This window comes from Eleutherodactylus coqui, chromosome 8, assembly GCF_035609145.1.
Source record: "Eleutherodactylus coqui strain aEleCoq1 chromosome 8, aEleCoq1.hap1, whole genome shotgun sequence".
Lineage (NCBI taxonomy): Eukaryota > Metazoa > Chordata > Amphibia > Anura > Eleutherodactylidae > Eleutherodactylus > Eleutherodactylus coqui.
The window spans coordinates 110671604-110694696 of NC_089844.1; the positions used below are offsets into that span (position 1 = coordinate 110671604).

The 23093-nt window shown below is 43.6% G+C and overlaps 1 protein-coding gene across 1 annotated transcript in view; it reads right to left on the reverse strand.

Annotated features, from left to right (window-relative positions):
• SHISA9 (shisa family member 9) overlaps nt 1–23093 on the reverse strand; it is a 336715-nt gene that overhangs the window by 222187 nt on the left and 91435 nt on the right. The window contains exon 2 of the mRNA XM_066577485.1: nt 17540–17667. Coding sequence (XP_066433582.1) covers nt 17540–17667 — 128 coding nt within the window. The remainder of the gene's footprint in view (nt 1–17539; nt 17668–23093) is intronic.

A 23093-nucleotide genomic window follows, 5' to 3' on the forward strand; every position in this document is an offset into this window, starting at 1 on the left:
GACCACATATTATTTTTGCAATGGACAAACCAGAATATCTTTTTTTACTAAATTTGCTTTGCTAGATCTACTAGTTGTCCAAACTGCAATATTATTTTTAAAAAAGCAAAAAAAACCATATATTACTAATAGGGATGAGCGAACGTGTCCGTTACGGACACATCCGCACCCGGACACCGGCTTTGCCGAACACTGCAGTGTTCGCACGTAAGTGTCCGGGTGCCGCCGGGGGGCGGGGAGATGCGCGGCGGCGCGGGCGGCAGTAGCGGGGAACAGGGGGGAGCCCTCTCTCTCTCCCTCTCCCCCCCACTCCCCGCCGCACCCCCCCGCGCTGCCACGGCGGCCCCCGAACTTTTTCGCCCGAACACTGAAGTGTTCGCAAAGTTCGGTGTTCGGGCGAAAAAGGGGCGGAGCCGAACGTGTTCGCTCATCTCTAATTACTAAGTAAATTAATTCATTAATATTCATATATTAATTGTAGATAATTACTTTCATCAACAGGAGATCATTTGTGTAACAATATATGGCAATCTATAAAAGTAGTAGTATTTGTGCAGAAAGCATTGCTTGTTGTACTCTTTTTGTATATTGCTAAAGCATTGCTGTAAACATTAGGGCATGTTACATATACATGTCACTACTGAACATGGGGTTCTCACAAAGAAGCCAAAGTTCCCAATTTGCCACAAGAAGAATGATACATTTGCAGCCACATCTTCAGCAACACCTTTAATGCATCTGTGGTAATTGAATCCCAGCCATTCCTAAGGAGCCATTGTATTTCTATTTAATTTAGTAGTATATACTATTATTTGTTATACTAAAAATATTTTTTTTCTATAAATTCCATATGTATATGAGGCATTTCCATATTATATGGTTGTGCACTACTGCTTATTACTAATGACAAAAAAAGAAACAATTTCACTTTTGTCTAATGCAGATGGCTGTGGTATTAGAAAGCCGGTCCCAAGACGCTGACTGCAATCTATCTATCTATCTATCTATCTATCTATCTATCTATCTATCTATCTATCTATCTATCTATCTATATATATAAATTTCCATGCTCAGGAAAATTAATCAGTGAAATTAGGAATGATAGTTATAATATAAAGGCGTCAGGAAATACCCGGGGCAAACCAACGTAGAGGTCCCTTTGTTTTCTTGATGCACCTCTTATATATTGGAGGCTGTACCATAATTTCCCAGAACTTATGTTTGGAATTCAATAAATCAAGAGTTTGCCTCTGTGAAACAGTCACCGTGGAACTTCAACGGATGATTGATGAAAAAATGTACATTTAATGATGTAGGCTTGTGTGTTTGATTGAAAGAGGTAGCTTCACTCCGCTGGTGTGGATCTAGATGATGTGAGGCATAATGTTTGTTGTAGATGCTATGGTGATGATGAGTTACATAATGCAGACACATGAGGGCAGAGCTGTTTGGATAACACACCGCACCACATCAGGCTAAGATGTATATATATTAGATATATTATGTAATATGGAGATGCATGGACTCTATGCTTCTGAACAGCATCTATACACTCAGCTCTGCTGTATGCATGAGGCTTTAGACTCAGTCTAGATGTTATCTTTTGGCGACAAAGGGTTTCCCAGCAGCCAAAGTCACGAACATCCTAATCGAAAGGTTTACATTGGGTCACATGGAGCAGCTGTATTGTCGGCAATCGATGTAGTTGACTGCAATTTTCTGAAATCAAAAACATTCATGCAAACAACAGGAATGATTGTCAATACTTCATAGCATTTACATGGAATAAGAAAGCTATATGAACCTTGGGATAAAAAAAAAAATCAAATCATGGTATTTGTATAGCGCCAACTTATTCCGCAGCGCTTTCAGGTAATTATTACTTATTACCCCCCACCAAGCTGGGTTCTCATTTTACCGACCTCGGAAGGATGGAAGGCTGAGTCAACCTTGAGCCGGCTACCTGATTCATGTGGGAATCGAACTTGCAACCTCCAGGTCGTAGGTGAGAGCTTCCATAATGGTAAACATTGACAAGCAACTAGAGATGAGCGAACGTACTCGGTAAGGGCGATTTCGCAATCGAGCACCGCGATTTTCGAGTACTTCACTACTCGGGTGAAAGGTACTTGGGGTCGCCGGGGGGCAGGGGGAGGCGCGGTGGAGCGGGGGGTAGCAGCGGGGAACAGGGGGGAGCCCTCTCTCTCTCACTCTACCCCCCACTCCCCTCTGCAACCCCCTGCTCACCCACAGCGCACCCGAGTACTTTTCACCCGAGTAGTGAAGTACCCGAAAATCGCGGTGCTCGATTGTGAAATCACCCTTACCGAGTACGTTCGCTCATCTCTACAAGCAACGTTAAAAGGGTTTATGCAGAAAAAAAAATAATTCTTGGAAAACTGGTCCTCCCTTCTGCACAAACATGAAAAAGTCTTATCTCACCGGATGTCCCACTGCTCACTACTTTCTGCTGCAGTGATGATATCACCAGCAACAGGAACATGTGGTCACTACAGCCAATCACCAGGCTTCCGGTCTGTCTGTCTCGGGATTTCATCACTGCTGCAGCAGGAAACAAAGAGTAGTTGGCACCATCGGAAAGGGAGTGGCAGGAGATCGGGTGAGGTAAGATTTCTTTTATGTTTATGCAGCATGCTAAGCAGCTTTCCAAGAAATGTTTTTGCCTGGATAACCCCTTTAAAGAAGCAGTCAACTTAAAACGATTCTTTATTATACAGAACAGCTCATAGCAAAACCAATTAGTGATATTACTAATTAGGCTGGGGCTGTGATAAACGTGCAGTTATTTTCATGGTATTGCTTATCAGAAAGTCTGATCATATGTTTTAATTGTTTTGTCAAAAACCTTTTTAATCTTTTTATGTTTAGTCAATTTTTGATAACTATAAAATCTTCCAATTATCACATTGTCTACAAGGTTACTTCAGTTCAGAAAAAATGCATCTAAGTTTACAGACTTCAGTAAAACTATTTGCTATCACTTAGTCGCGCTTAAACAAAAAAATCGCAAATCACGTGACCAGATGCATTTGCACTCGCATGTCCTATCTTTTGCAGGTGCGATTACTTAGCACCTCTAAAAAATGGACATGTGACTGCTTTCATTGGAAAGCATTGGTTCTAAGAGAGACGGTTTTTAAGCGCGCCTATTCATGCGTCGTCTGACCGCGACCTTATAGTAATTTGGCGTTTCCAGTGGCAGTGCAAAGTAGGCCTGAATGACATACATCAGAACGCTTATTTTAATGTATTATTTTATTATAATACTGATGACTTTTTATGTGGTAGATGGGCCATTGGGTTCCCACAGGATAACCAAGTGTCAGAACCGGCAACTCTCGGGGCCGCCGTGCCCGCACCGCCGGTCCGGCCACCCGGGGTACAGGAGCGCGGCGCAGAGGTACCCCGGTTCTTGTGATCTCCCCGGGCCGCTGTAAGACTGGTCGCCGCCGGGTTGCTAGGGAGGCAGCTGGTGCTTCTAGTCGCTTGACTACCAGGCTGGCTTCCCTAGTAACTGTCTGTGCAGCTAGACTGGGGGCGTGCCCCCAGCACCGCCCTGATTAGCCCTGCTGCTGTCAGGCTCCCCGCCCCAATCAGCTTCTGGGGCGGGAGCGCTGACAGCATTTAAATAGGTGTGTTTTCCTCTCAGGCCTTGCCAGTGTTAGTTTGGTTCTCCAGCTGCACCCGCGTTTATCCTGACTGCTCCTGTGACCTCGGCTTTTCTGACACCTGCTTTTGGACTTGACCACGTTTTTGCCTGACCCCTCCGTACTGCGTACCCTCTTGTTGCCTACCCGGATTGTCTGACCATTCTACCGTTGTTTGTCTCAGTGTCTGTTTGTCTTCCGTGTCCCGCTTCCCTAGTGAGGGTAGGGACCGTCGCCCAGTTGTCGCCCTGGGGGTTAGCCCAGGGGGGCAAGTAGGCAGGGACAGGGGTTGCGGGATATCTCAGGGACCCCCATATCCCGGACACTGTCCTGACAGTAACACTGGCCGAACGAAGGTCAGACCCTTGCATCCGCCCGGCAACTTTGAGCCCCTCAATGGAGGCCGTGGCGGCTGTAGCGAACCAGGTCCAGGTCCTTACGACCCTTGCCCAGGACCTAACAGCCCGCTTGCAGCCACGGGAACAAGTGGCAGCTGCAGGCCCCATGCAGCCCTCGTCCGCTCCAGGAACTATGTCAGAACCTCGAGCCACGCTTCCGGATTGCTTCTCCGGAGAGAGAGATCAGTTTTTTGCATTTAGAGAGAGCTGCAAGCTCTACTTTGATCTCCGCCCCCACTCCTCTGGTACTGAATACCAGAAAGTGGGAATCGTAATTACCCGCCTGAGGGGAGAGCCCCAAAATTGGGCTTTCTCGCTACCAGCTGACTCTCCAGCCCGACTATCCCTTGACGCCTTTTTTTCCGCCCTGGGTCAAATTTATGACGAACCCGACCGGGCGGGCTACGCAGTCTCCAAACTTCTGGCCCTGCGCCAGGGTTGTAAGACGGCGGAGGACTACTGTTCCCAATTCCGTCAACATTGTACGGAATCCCGGTGGAACGATGCCGCCCTAAAAGACTTATTTTTGACCGGTCTGTCTGAGGGTCTCAAGGACCTACTTGTGGCCCACCCAGAGCCTAGAACCCTGGAGCAAGCCATGTCGCTGGCTATTCGAGCCGACCGACGTCTGAGGGCCAGACACGCCGCTCGGACCACCCCACTCCCCACGTCTACTTCTTCGACTGACCCGACCTTTTACCCTCCCACCACCGAGGCCATGGAGCTGGGAGCCGTGAACCCCAAGCTACGACGGGAACACCGCCTGAAGAAGAACCTCTGCTTCTACTGTGGGGAGCCGGGTCACCGCATTGCTACCTGCGCTAAGAAGCCACGGCAGGAAGAACTCCCGCTCCTAGGCAGTTGTCGGGAGGACTGTCTAGGAGCCAAGGTACTCCCTGTGTTGTCCAAAATGTTAGTGCCTTGCACCCTAGAATTTCATGCTTTCCACCGTACTGGGCAAGCCTTTGTTGATTCTGGGGCTGCGGCTAATTTCGTTAACTTTAATTTCGTTGCTCAACTGTCCGGGGTTTTGTTACGTTTAGAAACTCCGATTCTGGTTTCAGGAGTGGACTCCACTCCATTGCAAGCAGGGGTGGTGAATCTGGTTACCCCTGAAGTAAGGTTTACTATAGGAGCCTTACACGTGGAAACCTGCACCTTTCTAGTGATGAGAGATTTGTCTGTGGACGTCGTCCTAGGCCTCCCCTGGCTCCGGGAGCACAACCCGGTAGTAAATTGGGACACGTTGGAACTGGTAAAGTGGGGTCCCCGCTGTGTCAACCACCTTTGTGCGGTGAAGGTGGGAATCTCCACCTGCGAGGGGAGCCCCCTACCGGAAAACCTCTCCGAGTTTTCTGACGTGTTCTCCAAACAATTATCCGAAGCTCTGCCCCCTCATAGGGAATGGGACTGTAAAATAGACTTGATTCCTGGGGCCAAACTTCCTAAGGGCCGCATTTATAACGTTACGGTTCCAGAGAGAGAATCCATGAGGGACTACATCCAGGACAGCCTGGCCAAGGGGCACATCCGGCCCTCAGAATCCCCGGTGGGTGCCGGGTTTTTCTTCGTTGAGAAGAAGGATGGGGGTCTCCGGCCCTGTATTGACTATAGAGAGCTAAATAAAATCACAGTCCGAAACCAGTATGCTCTTCCACTCATTCCTGACCTCCTCAACCAGGTCGCTGGTGCCCGATGGTTTTCGAAACTTGATCTCAGGGGAGCATACAACCTCATCCGCATTCGGGAGGGGGATGAGTGGAAAACCGCCTTCAATACGCCCCTCGGGCATTTTGAATACCTAGTTATGCCGTTTGGATTGTGTAACGCCCCCGCCATTTTTCAGGGGTACATGAACTCAGTGTTTCAGGATATCATGGGGGTGTTCGTGGTTGTATATCTAGACGACATTTTGATTGTTTCCTCCGACTTACCGAGTCACCATACTCACGTTCAGACTGTGCTAGCTCGACTCAGACATAACAAGCTGTTTGCTAAACTCGAGAAATGTGTTTTCGGGGTACAAAAGATATCATTTTTGGGGTATATCATCACGCCATGCGACTTCCAGATGGATCCTGAAAAGGTGAAGGCCATCACGGAGTGGGCCCAGCCAGGGTCGTTGAAAGCCCTTCAACGCTTCCTCGGCTTCGCCAACTACTATCGCAAATTCATTAAAGACTTCTCCGTGGTGGCTAAACCTCTAACGGACCTCACCAGAAAGGGGGCAGATGTGAGGACCTGGTCTTCTGAGGCTCTGAGGGCCTTCAATACCCTAAAGGCGGCGTTCTCTTCTGCACCTGTCCTAGTACAACCGGATCTGTCCAGCCCTTTTGTGGTGGAGGTAGATGCCTCTGAGTTTGGTGTGGGAGCAGTACTGTCCCAAGGTCCCTCCACTCTCACCAACCTTAGACCGTGTGCCTATTTTTCTAGGAAGTTTTCTTCCACCGAACGGAACTATGATATAGGCAACCGGGAATTGCTGGCGATTAAGTGGGCTTTCGAAGAGTGGAGGCATTTTTTGGAAGGAGCCCATCACCAGATCACGGTACTCACAGACCATAAAAACCTCACCTATCTAGATTCCGCTAAGAGGTTAAATGCTCGGCAAGCCCGCTGGGCCTTGTTTTTCTCTCGGTTCAATTTTGTGGTTACCTATAGACCCGGTTCTAAGAATGTCAAGGCTGATGCCCTGTCTAGGAGTTTTGGTTCTCCGGAACCTTCCGAGCCGGAGCCTGAGAGCATTCTCTCCCCTGGGGTGGTCCTCGCTGCTGTCTCCTCCGACCTTTCACCTCTCATTCACGCCGCTCAACAATCTGCTCCTGAAGCCCTTCCGGAAGGCAAATTATTTGTCCCGTTGTCACTGAGATTGAAAGTGTTAGAGGAGACACATGCTTCAGTCCTAGCTGGACACCCCGGCATCAGGGGTACTCTGGAGTTAGCGGCCAGACTCTATTGGTGGCCGCACATGGCCAAGGATGTACGGGTATTTGTGTCCGCGTGCCCGGTTTGCGCAAGGGGGAAGAACCTCAGGAGACGTCCTGAGGGGCCTCTTCTGCCCTTGCCCATTCCGTCCAGGCCATGGTCCCATTTGTCCATGGATTTTATTACTGATCTGCCATCCTCGCTGGGGAATACGGTCATTTGGGTAATAGTTGACCGTTTCTCCAAAATGTCTCATTTTGTTCCACTTGGCAAGTTGCCTAACGCCAAACTTTTGTCTGAGATGTTCATCAAGGAGATTGTTCGGTTACATGGGATCCCCGAGGATATTGTGTCTGATAGAGGGGTTCAGTTCGTCGCTCGCTTCTGGCGAGCCTTCTGTAAAAATCTAAACGTTAATTTGTCCTTTTCCTCCGCTTTCCATCCCGAGAGTAACGGACAGACGGAACGGATGAACCAGGAACTTATCCAGTATCTGCGACTGTTTGTCTCTGATAACCAGTATCAGTGGGCCAACTACTTACCTCTCGCCGAATTTGCTATTAACAACCATGGTAACTCGTCGACCCAACTGTCACCTTTTTTTTGTAACTATGGGTTCCATCCCCGGTTCTCGCTTTCTACTCCTTTTGTCTCGAACAATCCGGCCGCTGACATATCCGCTGAAGAACTGTGCACAGTTTGGGCCCAGGTTCGTAAGAACCTTCAGGGTTCCCAAGAGAAACTGCGTAAATACGCAAATAAAAGACGTACTATCTCTGCACCTTTTGTGGTCGGGGAGCAGGTTTTATTATCATCCAAGAATCTGAGACTTAAGGTTCCCTCCCTGAAACTTGCTCCTCGGTTCATTGGCCCATTTACGGTTTCTCAGGTTATCAACCCGGTGTCATATAAGTTGGCACTTCCTGACCCCTGGAAGGTCCACAAGGTTTTTCACAAGAACTTGCTTAAAAAGTATGTGACTCCAGTTCTCCCCACCCAGAACCCGCCTCCTCCCTCTCTGGTACAGGGGGAACTGGAGTATGAAGTAGAAAGGCTTGTGGATGCCCGACGGGTTAGAGGTGGGCTGCAGTACCTGGTCCACTGGAGAGGATTTGGCCCTGAGGATAGGACGTGGGTCCCTGCCAGGGACGTTCATGCGCCACGCCTAGTCCAGGCATTCCACAGGGCTTTCCCGCTTAAGCCCGCACCTGGCCATGGGGGTCCGGTGTCCCCCCGTAGAAGGGGGGGTACTGTCAGAACCGGCAACTCTCGGGGCCGCCGTGCCCGCACCGCCGGTCCGGCCACCCGGGGTACAGGAGCGCGGCGCAGAGGTACCCCGGTTCTTGTGATCTCCCCGGGCCGCTGTAAGACTGGTCGCCGCCGGGTTGCTAGGGAGGCAGCTGGTGCTTCTAGTCGCTTGACTACCAGGCTGGCTTCCCTAGTAACTGTCTGTGCAGCTAGACTGGGGGCGTGCCCCCAGCACCGCCCTGATTAGCCCTGCTGCTGTCAGGCTCCCCGCCCCAATCAGCTTCTGGGGCGGGAGCGCTGACAGCATTTAAATAGGTGTGTTTTCCTCTCAGGCCTTGCCAGTGTTAGTTTGGTTCTCCAGCTGCACCCGCGTTTATCCTGACTGCTCCTGTGACCTCGGCTTTTCTGACACCTGCTTTTGGACTTGACCACGTTTTTGCCTGACCCCTCCGTACTGCGTACCCTCTTGTTGCCTACCCGGATTGTCTGACCATTCTACCGTTGTTTGTCTCAGTGTCTGTTTGTCTTCCGTGTCCCGCTTCCCTAGTGAGGGTAGGGACCGTCGCCCAGTTGTCGCCCTGGGGGTTAGCCCAGGGGGGCAAGTAGGCAGGGACAGGGGTTGCGGGATATCTCAGGGACCCCCATATCCCGGACACTGTCCTGACACCAAGACTCAGGTGGATCTGCTACCTATGTATCCACTATTGTTACTCTCCTGGAACTACTCATTTTATATGGTTTTCCTTTTAAATGTCATTATTATGGAGGTAGGTGTCAGCATTTGAATATATCACTTCTTGTGTGAACACAATAGGCTTACTTCCTATGTGTTCCCCTAGGAACCTTTCTTCCGAATGTATTAACTTCGCTGTGATTATTTTGCCATAACTTGGCACTTTTTATAACAAAAAAAATGAATATTTGATTCTTTAAGCACTTCACTGGCCTTGGCATCTAAAGAGGTGGCTCTTATGGCCCGAGCAAATGTCATGTCACACGGACTTGCCCTGAGTAATACTGACAATATACTTGAGCTATCCAGCTGGCAGATCTCCAACATGAATAATCTTGGCTGCATGACATTATACTTAATTTTATGTTATTCACACAATAGAAATGTTGCATTTGGCTCTAGATGTGTGCCCTGTGCAGCAGTGCATAAAGTGTTAAAGTGCCAGAACAGACAAGTGAACAGTGTTTGGAGCATTTTGGAGAATTTGACTAAGAAAAGAAACTAGTTGGAGTGGTTTGGTTAGAGGTTAATATGAACATATGCTCTACGACTGTAGATGCTATGCCATACAAATTCCATCCAGAAATGTCTAAAGTGATTCTTTAGGAGTAGAATATAAACAATTGTGCATTAGCCATACAGCAACTTTGTAATATACACATAGCAGAAATTCAGTCTTTTCGGCCTATTAAGGGGGTTGCCTCACCAAAAGAACTTATCCCCCACTTACAATCACCCACAAAGAGTGCAAGTGTTCAGCTATCTCCAGCTGTCCCATTGAATAAATAAATAAATCTTGTTATTTGTATAGCGCCAACGTATTCCGCAGCTCTTTCCGGTAATTTATTTATTACCCCCCAGCAAGCTGGGTGCTCCTTTTACCGACCTCGGAAGGATGGAAGGCTGAGTCAACCTTGAGCCAGCTACCTGACTGAACCATGCTGGGATTAAACCTGCAACCTTCAGGTCGTGATCGAAAGTTTAGGACTGCATTTCTGCTGCCTTAACACTCTGTGCCACACGAGAAATGATCCAAGGAGTAATTCTGATTGCCAGACGTTATCCCCTGAAATGAGCAGAAAATTGGCTACTACCTCATTGGGGTCTTTTGCCTTCCTCTGGATCAACATTGCAGGAGACTAGGCTGAACTGGATAGACACATTTTTTCAACCTAAAATACTATATTACTATGGAGTCATAGTGGACATAATACCACGGCTCCATTCATTTGTGGACACTCTTGAACCCCATTCTCATGATCAGTAATGATCCCAGCGGTTGGACCCCCTTAGTCAAATACTCGTTTTTTTGGTGGAACAACCACATTAATCCTCTAATAGTCACATTACATTTGGAAAAACGCTCCCGAAAATGGCACTTTTTTATTGTAGATTTTGAATTTATGTCTGATATAAATATATTTAGAGCAGAACTTTAACATTTTTAACCCCTTCATGACATAACTAATTTTAGCCTTAAGAACCAGTAACCTATTTCCCCATTTCTATTGCAGGAGTCATAACTTTTTTATTTTTTGTCATTGTAACTATATGAGACTTTATAGTTTGTGGGATCATTTCTAATTTTTATAGGAACCAATTGTAAATACATATAGTGTATTGAATAACTTATTAATTTTTTGCTGCTGGAAAATGGCTGCTCCACTTGTGATTTGCATGCAAGAACAGCAGTGTGCAGAGATACATTTTTTAAGCCTGAAAATAAGCAAGAGAGTGTGGAATGAAAATATCTTCAATCACCGACCAAGAAAAATTTCAAAAGTCAACCATCAGCTGGAAAATTGATGCTCACAGTTTTCTGGGATTCTCAAGGGCCAGTATTGGAACATTATTGGGAAAACTTAGTTTTGAGGTGTGAAAGCATCCTCTTTATAGTCCTGGTCTTGCCCCATTGGTCTATCACCTCTTTGGTCTTAAGACCTTAAGAGGAAAAAGATTCACGCCTGAGGAAGAGGTGATGACAGCGGTGCATTAGTGGTTTGCAGCTCAGCCTAAAACATTTTTTAATGAGCGAATATGAAACCTTGTTGACAGATGGACAATGTATATTAAAAAGCAGGAAGATGATGTAGAAAAATAATGCATATCTTTTTTGAAAGTTGATTAAAATAAATTTTGCCTCCAGATTGCAAATTCTTTTTAACTCATGTATTTTATAGTACAGGTTGTTACCGATGTGGCTACACCAATTATTTGTATTTTTTTTCCAAGGATTAAAGCCTTGTGTAAGGGCAATTTTTTCTGTAAAAACATTTAAATGCTATGGTCAGCAATGACTGCGGCATCTACAGGGTAAAATTGTGTAAAGGAGTATTAGATGAGCAAGCCCTCATTTTTTAAACTCTTTTTCTGGGAAAAAACCCATCAGAGAACAAAAATGCTCTGTGTTTGATATAGGGGGGTGATAACATGAACAAACATGCTTTGCACACCACCTGAAAAGTGACAGCTGTAAATTCAGTATTCCCGACCCCACTTCAAATGGCTGTAGCTTTGGTTTTATAAGTGCTGCTGGTGTAATGTCTGTAGCACTGATAGTACTGAACCTACAGCTGTTTGAAGTAGAACGAGCTTTGTTAGTCCAAAAGGAATGCTGTTTTCCTGCAAAATTAACAGGGCTCCTTCTAAATTCTTAGGGGGTTAAGGGTACATTTACACATTATTGCCTACACTGTGTGTTTCCGTCCCAAGGTTCTATCTGTATAGCAGAAAATTGAGCTCTAAATGGAACCATTGATCTTAATTAGACAAATGGAGACCAAGGAATTAAACTTTGGTCTCTGTTGCACATGGTTTCCGTTCATTTTCGTTATTTTTGGAGGATACAATAGTGTAATCAACTACAAAGACTGATGCATATGTGCCATCGAGTTATGCCAGTTCTATGCAAACAGAAATTCTCCAAAAAGAACAATCGTGTGCACATAATGTATAACCAGCTCATTCACTGAGACTAATAATTGTCACTAATCACAGACACAGAGGCTAAGGATCGAGGTAAAAAAGTTATCAGATGTTGACTTCTTCTATTCTCTGCTGTAGATTGTTAATAACATCTCTTCAATGTGACACTGATCTCTTCACGCGGACATTCACCCAAATTCTGGTTCGGAACATTACCCCTCTGCAGATAAAAGAGAAGGAAATGCCGCCTGTAGCAGAGAATCATCCAATTTATAATAAATCCAACCATTGCCTCCAAACCTTAACCACTAGCTGCAAGCTATACGTATATCACAGGCAGGAAAGAGCCTAATGAAATGATGCTGTTAGATGCATGTCCTGTCTTATGTCATTCTCAGCAACACCAGACATAATGTATGACCCCTGTCTATGTCAGAGATGGACGGCACAAGCGTGTTCTGAAACAATAAACAAGGTGCTAGATATTACAGCCACTGACTTACAGACAAGCTTTCTCTTGACCTAAATGTCATATTTCAATGCAGAACCAGCCGTTATTTATAGATCAGGGCAAGATTAAAGCAATAGTCCAATATTATAATTAAATGACATATAAATCAAACATCCTACACAAGGGCATAACTAGAATTTATAGGGCCCCACAGCAAAATGAGATATGCCTCCAACACTTAATGATAGGAAACTAAAAGAGCATAAATAGCAACAATTGAATATATGGATAATAGTGCCATATATCAAAGTACTCACATAGTGCTAGACAGCAGAAAGTCACCCACAGTACAAAAGGATAAAGTGGACCTCATTTATCAAAACTGTTTAACAGTAAGACTGTCCTTGTTGCCCATAGCAACCAATTAGAGTTCAGCTTCATCTCTGAAAGTGTTCTAGTAAAATGAAAGTTGTGCTGTGATTGAATGCTATAGGCAACAAAGAGAGTAGAAGAGAGAACGGAGGGATCACGTCGGTGCTGGAAGAAGAGACCCAACTGGCACCAAGATTTTTATGGCAATAACATGTTTCGAGGTCGGATTGACACCTTCATCGGACCACATACCTAGCTCTCTCTTCTTCTACCTACTGCAACAAAAGTCCTGCTACCAGTTGGTATAAGGGAGGCTGTAGCAGGCTAAGGTCTTTATGGTGTGGTGCTCAAGTACTACTATTCTATTTGCATTGCCTACCTCATGTTGGAAGGTCCACTGCACTATGGAGCACCCTATTTTCTGTTAATTTGCACTTTTGGCAGCAAAGACAGTTTTTCTTTCAGACAGTCTAGATAAAGATACAGATATAGTAGCACCATCTTTGAAGGATGGTGCACCATGTTTCTAGCATGGAACACCAGGCATCGCAATGTTATTTGCGTAGCGCAACTAATGCCATTCTGTTTGGATGACACACAAGGAGTAGAATAAAATAACTGTGCTCATAAGGATTGTTATAAAGTGATGAAAATGCATATGACCTACACATAGAAGGAGGGGGTATAGATATATGCACCATTTTTATACTGAATCTCTTTTTGATTTTTGGGTCCTCTGCTACTCTCCATTCCCATTGGATGCCCTACAGGGCATAAGACGTTGTTGGCCACTCTACTGCACATGAAGACTAGGGGTGCTAGTGGGCAGGTTCCCTTTTTTGGACAGCCTACCAAGTTGCACTAGGTAAGCTTTCATTTTTTGATCTCTTGGCACATTTGAGGCACTGCCCTGCTCATATTTGATATCCAGTTTGAATGGGGGCCATGTTACACAAATAGCACAGCAGCACAAAATCATGCTTCCTTATCTCAGTAGGCCACTAACGTTAGATGCATTAGCAGCGCTACATCTGTACATGAGGCCCAATTGTTATTGTACCTTAATGGGCCCCCTCAACCTCCAAAGCTCCAAAGTCATAATTATGACTTTTACATTAATAATTGTCACAGTAGGGTCTAGGAGCCATGACCTTGATCAATGACCAGAACTGATTTGTTCTCCTTTTAAAATTAATAGGAGTATTGTATAGACCTACAAGTCCCAATACCAACATAACTGGTGTCATTAAATTATACTATCAAACAAGCTTTTAACATTCCATGTACTGTGTATAGTTAAAGAGACTCTGTCACCATCTTTTTGTACCCCTCTCTGAGGGCAAGCTGATTAACTATATACAGGACATGGAATGTTAAAAGGTTATTTGATAGTATAATGTCTGTGATAAGGTTGCTGTATACTAATGCAATGCAGTTTGCTAATTTTTCCATTAGTTCCTGATATGGCTGTTATAGACATACAGGGGGTGGACAAAAATATGGAAACACTCCATGCCTTAAAATCGGTCTCTACATGTCTTATTGAAATATGATTTATAATCCCATGTAACTTAAATGGAGGTAGTATAACACAGATGCTGCCAGGTAGAAGTGAACATCTGTCCAAGCAACGAGGTTCTATTGGTCAGGGGTTTAAGCCACTCAGCTGCTGTTACCAGCTGGCTCCCAAAATTACCCAGAGCAGGGCAAGAGGTGAAGTAAACACAAATTTGGTGGGAAATCTCTGGTCAAAGGGGCAGGGCAGCTCAGTGCTAAGGCTTAAAATCCCATGCATTTCATATGATGTTTCCATATTTTTATCAACCCCCTGTATATTCCTGATGTTGATGCTAAATAAATAAGAGCTTCTGACTTCCCACATACTACTCAGAAAGCATATCCAAGCTATCCAGTGCAGCAGCCGTGAATTAGAGGATCTACTTGCTTGTTGGATTAACCATTCATGTGCATCTTACAGATTTACGGATTTAAAGGGCTACTTTTTCATCATAGTGCTGCCTTAAATACCATATTTATCAATATTTGACCTTGGATATAACTACAAGCTACATACTATATACATAACTTCTGAGAAGGACCATCTTCAGTAGAAGCAGTGGAGTTAATAAACATATGAATGTAATTGGATGATGAAAAGGGTTGTACAAATTAAAGGTAGAGTGATGGTGAAACAAAGAAAAAAATAAACATCACTTAGGCAACAGCGAAAGCGAAAATAACCATAAGCACCATAATAATAGAAGTCATGTACTTATCTTCTTATTTCACGCTGTTAAATCTCTATTTAGTCATTTTATACTGTATGTTATTTTTCTAGCACTTACGCTGGCGTTGCGCGAGGCTTATACACTAATTATCATGATACACAAAAGCAAAATTAATTCTTTTTAGGTGTTGACGTAATGTTCACAAATTTGTGAAATTTCTGGCGAAAATGTCTTTTATTCATTTGACACTTTTTAAAGCACTTTGATTCTGACATGGGCATAGATTCCTGGTAATATGAATACATTAGGGCTTGGTCAGACAAGCGGATATTCGCGCGTTTGTCCACGCAGAAAAAACCCCGCACTGCATGCGGAAAAAAATCCACATGACCACGTCCATTTCCACCCATATGTTCTTTCTTTTGTAGGTGCAAATTTTTTCCTCGTCTGACCGAGCCCTCAAAGTAGTAAACAAAAATATAGCAGAAAAGTGACTTACACATAAAAGAGGAAAGTTCTAGTTCATGTAACAGTACATTTCTATCACATTTCTAAAATGTTACAAGTCACATTACAGGCATATCATTTATATTTTATGCAATAATTAATTTAAAGTCACATTTAAAAAGAAAGTTAGAAAAGCAGATAAGTTCATGAATAAACCCTCCAAATGCATCCCAACAAGTAGGTGCAGTATGGATGGATCCATATAACACTTCCTATCAATGCCATGGGGTCAAACACTGTATCTCTATGTACCTCGGATCTCACACTGGATGTATGAGAACAATCATTATGGCATGTATTTGCATACTGTATTACAGGTCAAAAATACTTCAGAAAAATTTCAGACAAGCCTATTTAAATGACGTATTTGGTCCGTGATTTGCGGACTGTAAAACAGGGCTAATGTAAATCTATGTATTGATTGACATGGCCGTGTTTTAAAACACATCAGGACTAGAGATGAGCGAGCATGTTCGTTTAAGTCTGCTACTCGATCAAGTAGCAGTCTTATCGAGTAACTGTGTACTTGCCCGAGCAGCATGCGGGGAAGGGGGGGAGAGGGATGGAGTGAGTGAGATCTCTCTCTTTCCCCCCCACCCCCCGCTGGCCCCGCCGCCCCCTCCGCATGCTGCTCGGGTGAGTACACAGTTACTCGATAAGATTGCTGCTCAGTCAGGTAGCAGCCTTAAACGAGCGTGCTCGCTCTTCTCTAATCAGGACCTATTTTTGTCTGTTTTTGCCTCTGCATTTACATTGATTGGTATTACTTTTTATTGGCCAAATAGAGATCAGTATTTGCCTATAGAAAATAAAACTATTGACAGTAAATATGGAGGCAAAAACAGATCAAACAGTGATGAAATACTGATGACATCCGATGCAATGTCATCCGTAGCACGTTCAGATTACAGATCAATATTAGGCTTGGCACACACTTGCGTATTCGGCTCCATGTATGTCCATTTAATTCACAGACAGCATGCAGACCTATTATTGTCTATGGCGCTATGCACACTGACGGTTTTTAATGCGGTTAGCATGAAAAAACTCATCACATGTCCTATTCTTATTCTACATGTGTGGGCTGTCCATGTATTAGACCACACATGGATAGGTGTGTGAGTGGTGTCCAATGCGAGTTGTCCCCGAGCCTTCTTAAGTGCAACTCAGACACTCAGCAAGTGTGTCAGGGGCCTTACGGACGGGTTACAATATGCTCATCTTTTTGTGCACACAGGGCACGTGCGCATGCATTTGCGCACCTCCAATAGACTACTAATGGATCCTTTTGCACACAAAAGTAGAGCAGAAAAAGGAAATGAGAATGAATCCATTGAAATCAATATGTTCAATTCTCTGCATATTGCTCACAAATACCCCCTGTGTGAAGCTGCACTTAGGGTCTATAATACTAAAGGGACTCCATGACTGGCCATGCAGGATTTATGAACATTGGTTTGCTATGTGCATGGCCTCTTACTTCCAATGATGATTTATTATCAATATTGATCAATGCAAAACCTTTATGCAGGTCAACAGAAGCCATATACAATTGTGATAAAGCCAGAAAGATACAGATTTTTAGATATGCCACTCAGTAATTCAGTGCCAGGTCCACTGTTATAAAATGGTATATGTACATTGGAATCATCATATGAATAAAAAGAATCCAGACATGTTCTAGATACACTTAAAGTAACACCAACAACCACCAATTTAGGCTGCTTGGGGTAATCCCACAAGTCTCAATGGATCACTATCAACAACTCAGGAACAAGTCTGATTCCTAATTGAATACAGGCAATTGGGACTTTAAGAGGTAAATAAGCAAAGCTATGGACTAGCTATTATCAACCAAGGTTAAAATCAAGAAGAAACATACATATATGAGCAAAATCCATTCAAGGGGGAAGAAGCCATAAACTTGTTGACTCAGTCGGCTTCACACTCCCCAAACCACCAGGGGGACACATGGCACCAAAGCATTATGTCACAAACAGTAAGTCTAAATACATTTCTGACCAAGCCATTAGTCCAGCCATGGTACTGTAACAAAACTTCTGAGCTCATATAATAAAACTCACGTAAGTTATTTGCAGATGGTCGAGACTGCATGGTTTCATAGTGCTGCATATGAACAACGAGGTTTGCATCTCTCTCCATGTGGTCTGTCGAGCAGTGGCCCTGTTGTCTCATCACGTCAGCAAGAGCCCTGAGAACAGGAGGAAAGTTGTAGACTCATGTTAGTATTGCTATAAAACATGAGGCAAAAAGTTATGCATTAGGTTATATTCGGAAAAAAAACAATCTGAATGCACATAGCGAGACCCAAATTAGAGATTATTAACACATTTTGCTTTATCCACATAGTGGGATTTGCTGTTATCTACTGTGCTTGCCTTGTAAGTGCAAATGGTTGGGAGGGAGGGATCATAGAATCATAGAATGGTAGAGTTGGAAGGGACCTTCAGGGTCATCAGATCCAACCCCCCTTGAGGCCTTCATTTTACTAGTCACAGTGAAGAACCAGTACACTGAGAATCTCTCAATATGAAGGCCTTGATCTGACCATATACCACATTGTCACCTGTACAATTGAATGGAGGCATGTGATCCTACAGTTTTATCTTTTCATCATAAAATGCACCCCCTGTTGGTACTCCCCTATATCAACTAAAGACCAGCTGATCAGCAGAGGTTTTAGCAAGCAGACTAATCGCAATCAGATGATCACCAACATGCCTCAAAAAGGCGAAAAAATAGGCTCAGAATCCAATCCAGTCCTATTAAAATCAAAATAAAAAACGCTCTTGCCATCAACATTAACTAGGAATTAGATCCCTTTAAAATATAACTTTTATTGAATTATACAAAGATTGCACATGGAAACGAAAATATTTAAAGGCCCAGTATATGCTGCAGACATATATATACAGTATATATATTATATGGTTTATTGCTATCCACATTATCAGTGTTATCCCATATTAAGATAGCTGTCCGTCTATGGATATAGTTATATTTGCATGTGTTATTCAGCAGGTCAGTACTGCAGAGGATGATCAGATGGTCAAAAAATTTACGGGCCGCATGTTCCCCATAGAGACCAATAGCAATAAATAAACTCTCCTAGCTGGAGGTACAGGGAAGCCTCCAGAGCACTGTTTATAGCATCTGACCAAATGATCTGATTGTCAGGACCTGCTACACCATCCTCCTGCATTTAACATGGAGAGAAACTGCATGACTCTCTAGCAAGATTCTGAGTAATAGCAATGCCCCAAAGGGTTAATTGCATGGGATAGCAATGCCTGCAGTCTAATACTTATATTAAAAGATGAAACACAGCTCTTCCAACATGTTTCACCACCTAAGTGGTGTCTTCAGGAAATATAGCAGCTATGAGGTTTGCTTCCAGTAGAAGTTGAAGGAACCACTCCTTTAAATACCCACTGACCAAGCTTTGCATAAATCAACACCATATGTGATGATAAGAAACTTTTTAATATAATATATTACATGGTATATATCAAAAGGAAAATGTTGTCCCTAGCTTTAAAAAAGGGAAGAAGTTGGACCCAGGAAACTACAGGCCTGTGAGCCTGACTTTTATACCGGGAAAGATCTTTGAACAAAGTATATTAATTGGATAAGAATGGAGTAATTAACCAGAGCTAGCATGGGTTTGTAACAAACAAGTAATGCCAGACAAATCTAATTTTCTTACAACCACAGACTGGGTTGATCAGGAAAAAGCGTTGGCTATAGTATATCTTGACTTTAATAAAGCATTTAACAAAGTATCTAATACCATATTTATTGAAAAAAATGACCAAATATGGGATTGACAAGGCAACTGTTAGGTAGATTCACAATTGGCTAAGTGATCGAACTCAAAGAGTGGTCATAAATGCACATCCACTTTGGAAGAATGTCTCAAGTGGGGTACCACAAGGCTCTGTCCTGGGCTCAGCCTTGTTTAAAATTTTTATAATTGATCTAGATGGGGGAATTGAGAGGAAACTGATAAAAGTTGCCGACAACACAAAGCTAGGAGGGACAGCTGACACTAGAAATGAGACAGAGGATTCAAAAAGATCTAGACAAGCCTGAACAGTAGGTGGCAACTAACAGGATGTTATTTAAAAGGGAAAAATGCAAGGTCCTACATCTGGGCAAGAAAAATGAAAAAAGCACATATCGAATGGGAGGAATTGAGCTACGCAGCAGTACTTGTAAAAAAGACTTGGGTGTACTAATAGATCACAGACTGAACATGAGTCAACAGTGTGATGCAGCAGCAAAAAATGCAAACACAATTTTGGGATGTATTAAGAAAAGCATCAAGTCTAGATCATGTAAATTAATTATCCCCCTCTACTCTTCCCTAGTCAGACCTCATCTGGAATCTATCCAGTTCTGGGCACCCTAATTTAAAAAGATATCAACAGAGTGGAGCAAGTTCAGAGAAGAGCTACCATGATAGTGAGCAGTCTGCAAACTACGTCCTATGAAGAACAGTTAAAGGATCTGGGAATGTTTAGCTTGCAAAAAAGAAGACTGAGAGTAGACTTAATAGCTGTCTACAAATATAAAGGGCTGTCACAGTGCAAGCACATCAGTCCTGTTCTCATTGTACAAGGATAAACTAGAAGCAATGGGATGAAACTGAAAGAGAGGAGACACAGATTAGATATTGGAAGAAAAACTTTCTGACAGTGAGTGTGATCAATGCATGGCACAGGTTGCCGCAAAGGTTGTTAATTCTTTAATGGAAGTCTTCAAACAGAGGTTGGACAGACACCTGTTTAGGGTGATCTAGTGAATCCTGCATTGAGCAGGGGGTTGGACCCGATGAACCTGGTGGTCCTTTCTAATTATATGATTCTATGTATTAGAGATAAATGCCTTTTTCTCCACTTATGATTCACTTCTCCCCCACTCCCACAGCTTCTGCACTGATCATATATTCTGAAATACTGCTAAAATCTTTCTCAAAAGGGAGCATCTCACTGAGGGATCAGGTTACATGCTTCTCATGGAAGTCTATAGAGAAGACAGAGGAAGGCAGGAGCAGCTGCAGCATGAAAGATAGAGAGAGGAAGAGAAACTCACAGAGACAATGTTACTGCTGCTGTATTTAATTTTCTATCTCACCCCATTGCTGAAATCAGATCTACACTGCTCAGTGCTGCTGTATAATGTCCTCCATGCTGATCCTGCTCCTGAGAGATAGGGGAGCAGGATCTTCTCTTCACTGTGTGTTGTATAAATATCATAGCAGCTACTCTCCATGCATCAGCTCAGAGGAAGCTGACAGAAATGTAGCCTGCAGACGGGAAAATTATTGAAAAAATTCATATGCAAGTCTTCTAAGGCCAAAAATAGTGTTATTCCTCATGTAAACACATGCCGGTAACAGTTTATTCTGAAATGTCACCTTAAATCAAAGTCATACTTTACTAATGTTGAAGAAAAATTTCTCAATCCAGCCATTACCACCACTGCTCCTTTTAAAGGCTGTGGATACATTTGTGTGCCTTTTTTTTGAAAATCAACATATTTTTCCACAAAAAAAAAAAAATTGGAAGTTAGAATTCATTACTTTTTACCCCGCTAAGGCACTTGTAGTATATAGCTGTACACTGCAAGCTTAAGGAATGAATTTCTTGCAAAATCCATCAGTCAGAGTGTCTGCATCTACCAAATTGTAATATACAGCTATACATTACAAACGCAGGAGGAAAACCGTTAAAAAAATGTAAACAATTCTAATTGCAAAAAATATTTTTGTGTAAAAACGTTGCTTGAAAAAAATTCATGAAAGTATTCATAGCCTTTAACCCCTTCCTGCCACAGAGTGCAACTGTACATCCTGGCAGGGAGGTATTTAGCGCAACGGGGTGTACAGTTATGCCCTGGAGATTGCACAAGATCAGAAAAGATCTCGCACTATCCGGCAGCGGGATCTGGCTGTCACCAAAAGCTGGGCTCCCCCTGCAACAGCGTAGGTGCATCAGAGCAGTGACCCTCGCTGTTAACCCCTTATCTGCCACGATCTTTGTAGATCGCTGCATGTAAAGGGTTCACAGAGGGAGGGTGCTCCCTATTTGACATCATTGGACTCTCGCGATATAATCGCGGAGAACCCGACGGTTTTCCATGGCAGAAGGATGCCAGATACCGGCGTCTTGCATTGCCAGTGCCTATGATCACTAATACAATATAATCGTGGAGAGCCTGACGGTTTACCATGGCAACAGGATGCCAGATACTGGCATCCTGCATTCCCAGTGCCTATGATCGCTAATACAAGCAATAAGGCATTACTGGATAGCTTAGTTCCGCCCCTGTCCTAACCCCTCCCATTGCAAACAGCCAGAGGGGAGGAGAGAGGTAGAGAGCCGGTGAGGGGGAGGGAAGGGGGAAGACAGCTCAGATGGTAGCGTATTTTTGACAGTATTTTTTATGTGACTCTTCCTGAAAAAAATGTTGACATATTGCTGTTTTCACACTAGCCAATGGAGCACACAGTAGGCTAACATTTCCTGTAGCACACGTTTTCCTTTTCTTGTGTAGACTTGGATAGAGTCATGTCATTTTTGCTGCCTTAGCACTCTGTGCCACATGGGTTTCTCTTTCTTCTAATTTGCTGTCCAGTGTGTGTTGTCATGGGATGCGCATCTCTAGTAACAGAGCTAACAAGATGTAGAACAGGAAGTGGAGGTTAAAGAAGTCTATGGAGATAGGAGGGGAGGGCAAGGAAGCTGCTGGAGGGAGAAGGATTCATGCAGACATGACTATTGGAGCTAATGGTGAGTTATTTACTGTCCCACAGCTACTGGGATCACATCTACACTGTTCAGTACTGCTTTACACTGTCCTACATTATACAGTTGTTTCTGTGTGTGTGCTAGAGATTGAAGAATCTGTTGTGTTTTCCATGTGCATTGTACACACCATAATGGCAGCTCGCCAGAGAACTGAAAATTAGCTAAACAGCTTATAAAGGAGAAAACTGATGATAAATGCAGAATACAAGTCACACAATGGCCAGAAATAGTTATTCCTCATGTGCACACATCGCAGATTATTCAGAAGAGTTAGGTACGTTTTAAAACCCCGTGATGCTGTGTGAATAGTATTTTGTAAAAAATCACACCGAAAGCAAAAAAAGAATCTTTTCAAATAGAGGGCTCAGATTGACACACAGGTAATTATCAGAACATCCATCTTAATGAATTAGCTCATACATTGTGCTCTGTACGGCGCACACAACCCAAGGCATCGACTTGTTTGGAGAGTTGAGCTGTCATGTATCATGAGATCACACACAGTGCAGCCACCACAATGCACAGCATGCACTGAAACTAGCAACCTACAGCCATTCTCTGACAATTAGCTATTAATGCTAAAATAGTTATTTTTAGTTTAAACTGAAAAACAAGTGATGATGAAGTAAGAAAAAATAAGGGTGCATTCACGAGATTTTGGTCAGTGAAAAACTGGCCATTTTCCATGCCATTTTCATATGATTTTCACACAAAATCACATGTTATTATTACACATTTTTCTGTCTTCTGAACTTCCTGGTTCATTTTTCATGTGGTCCCTATAGTCGCAATATTGCACTTGCAA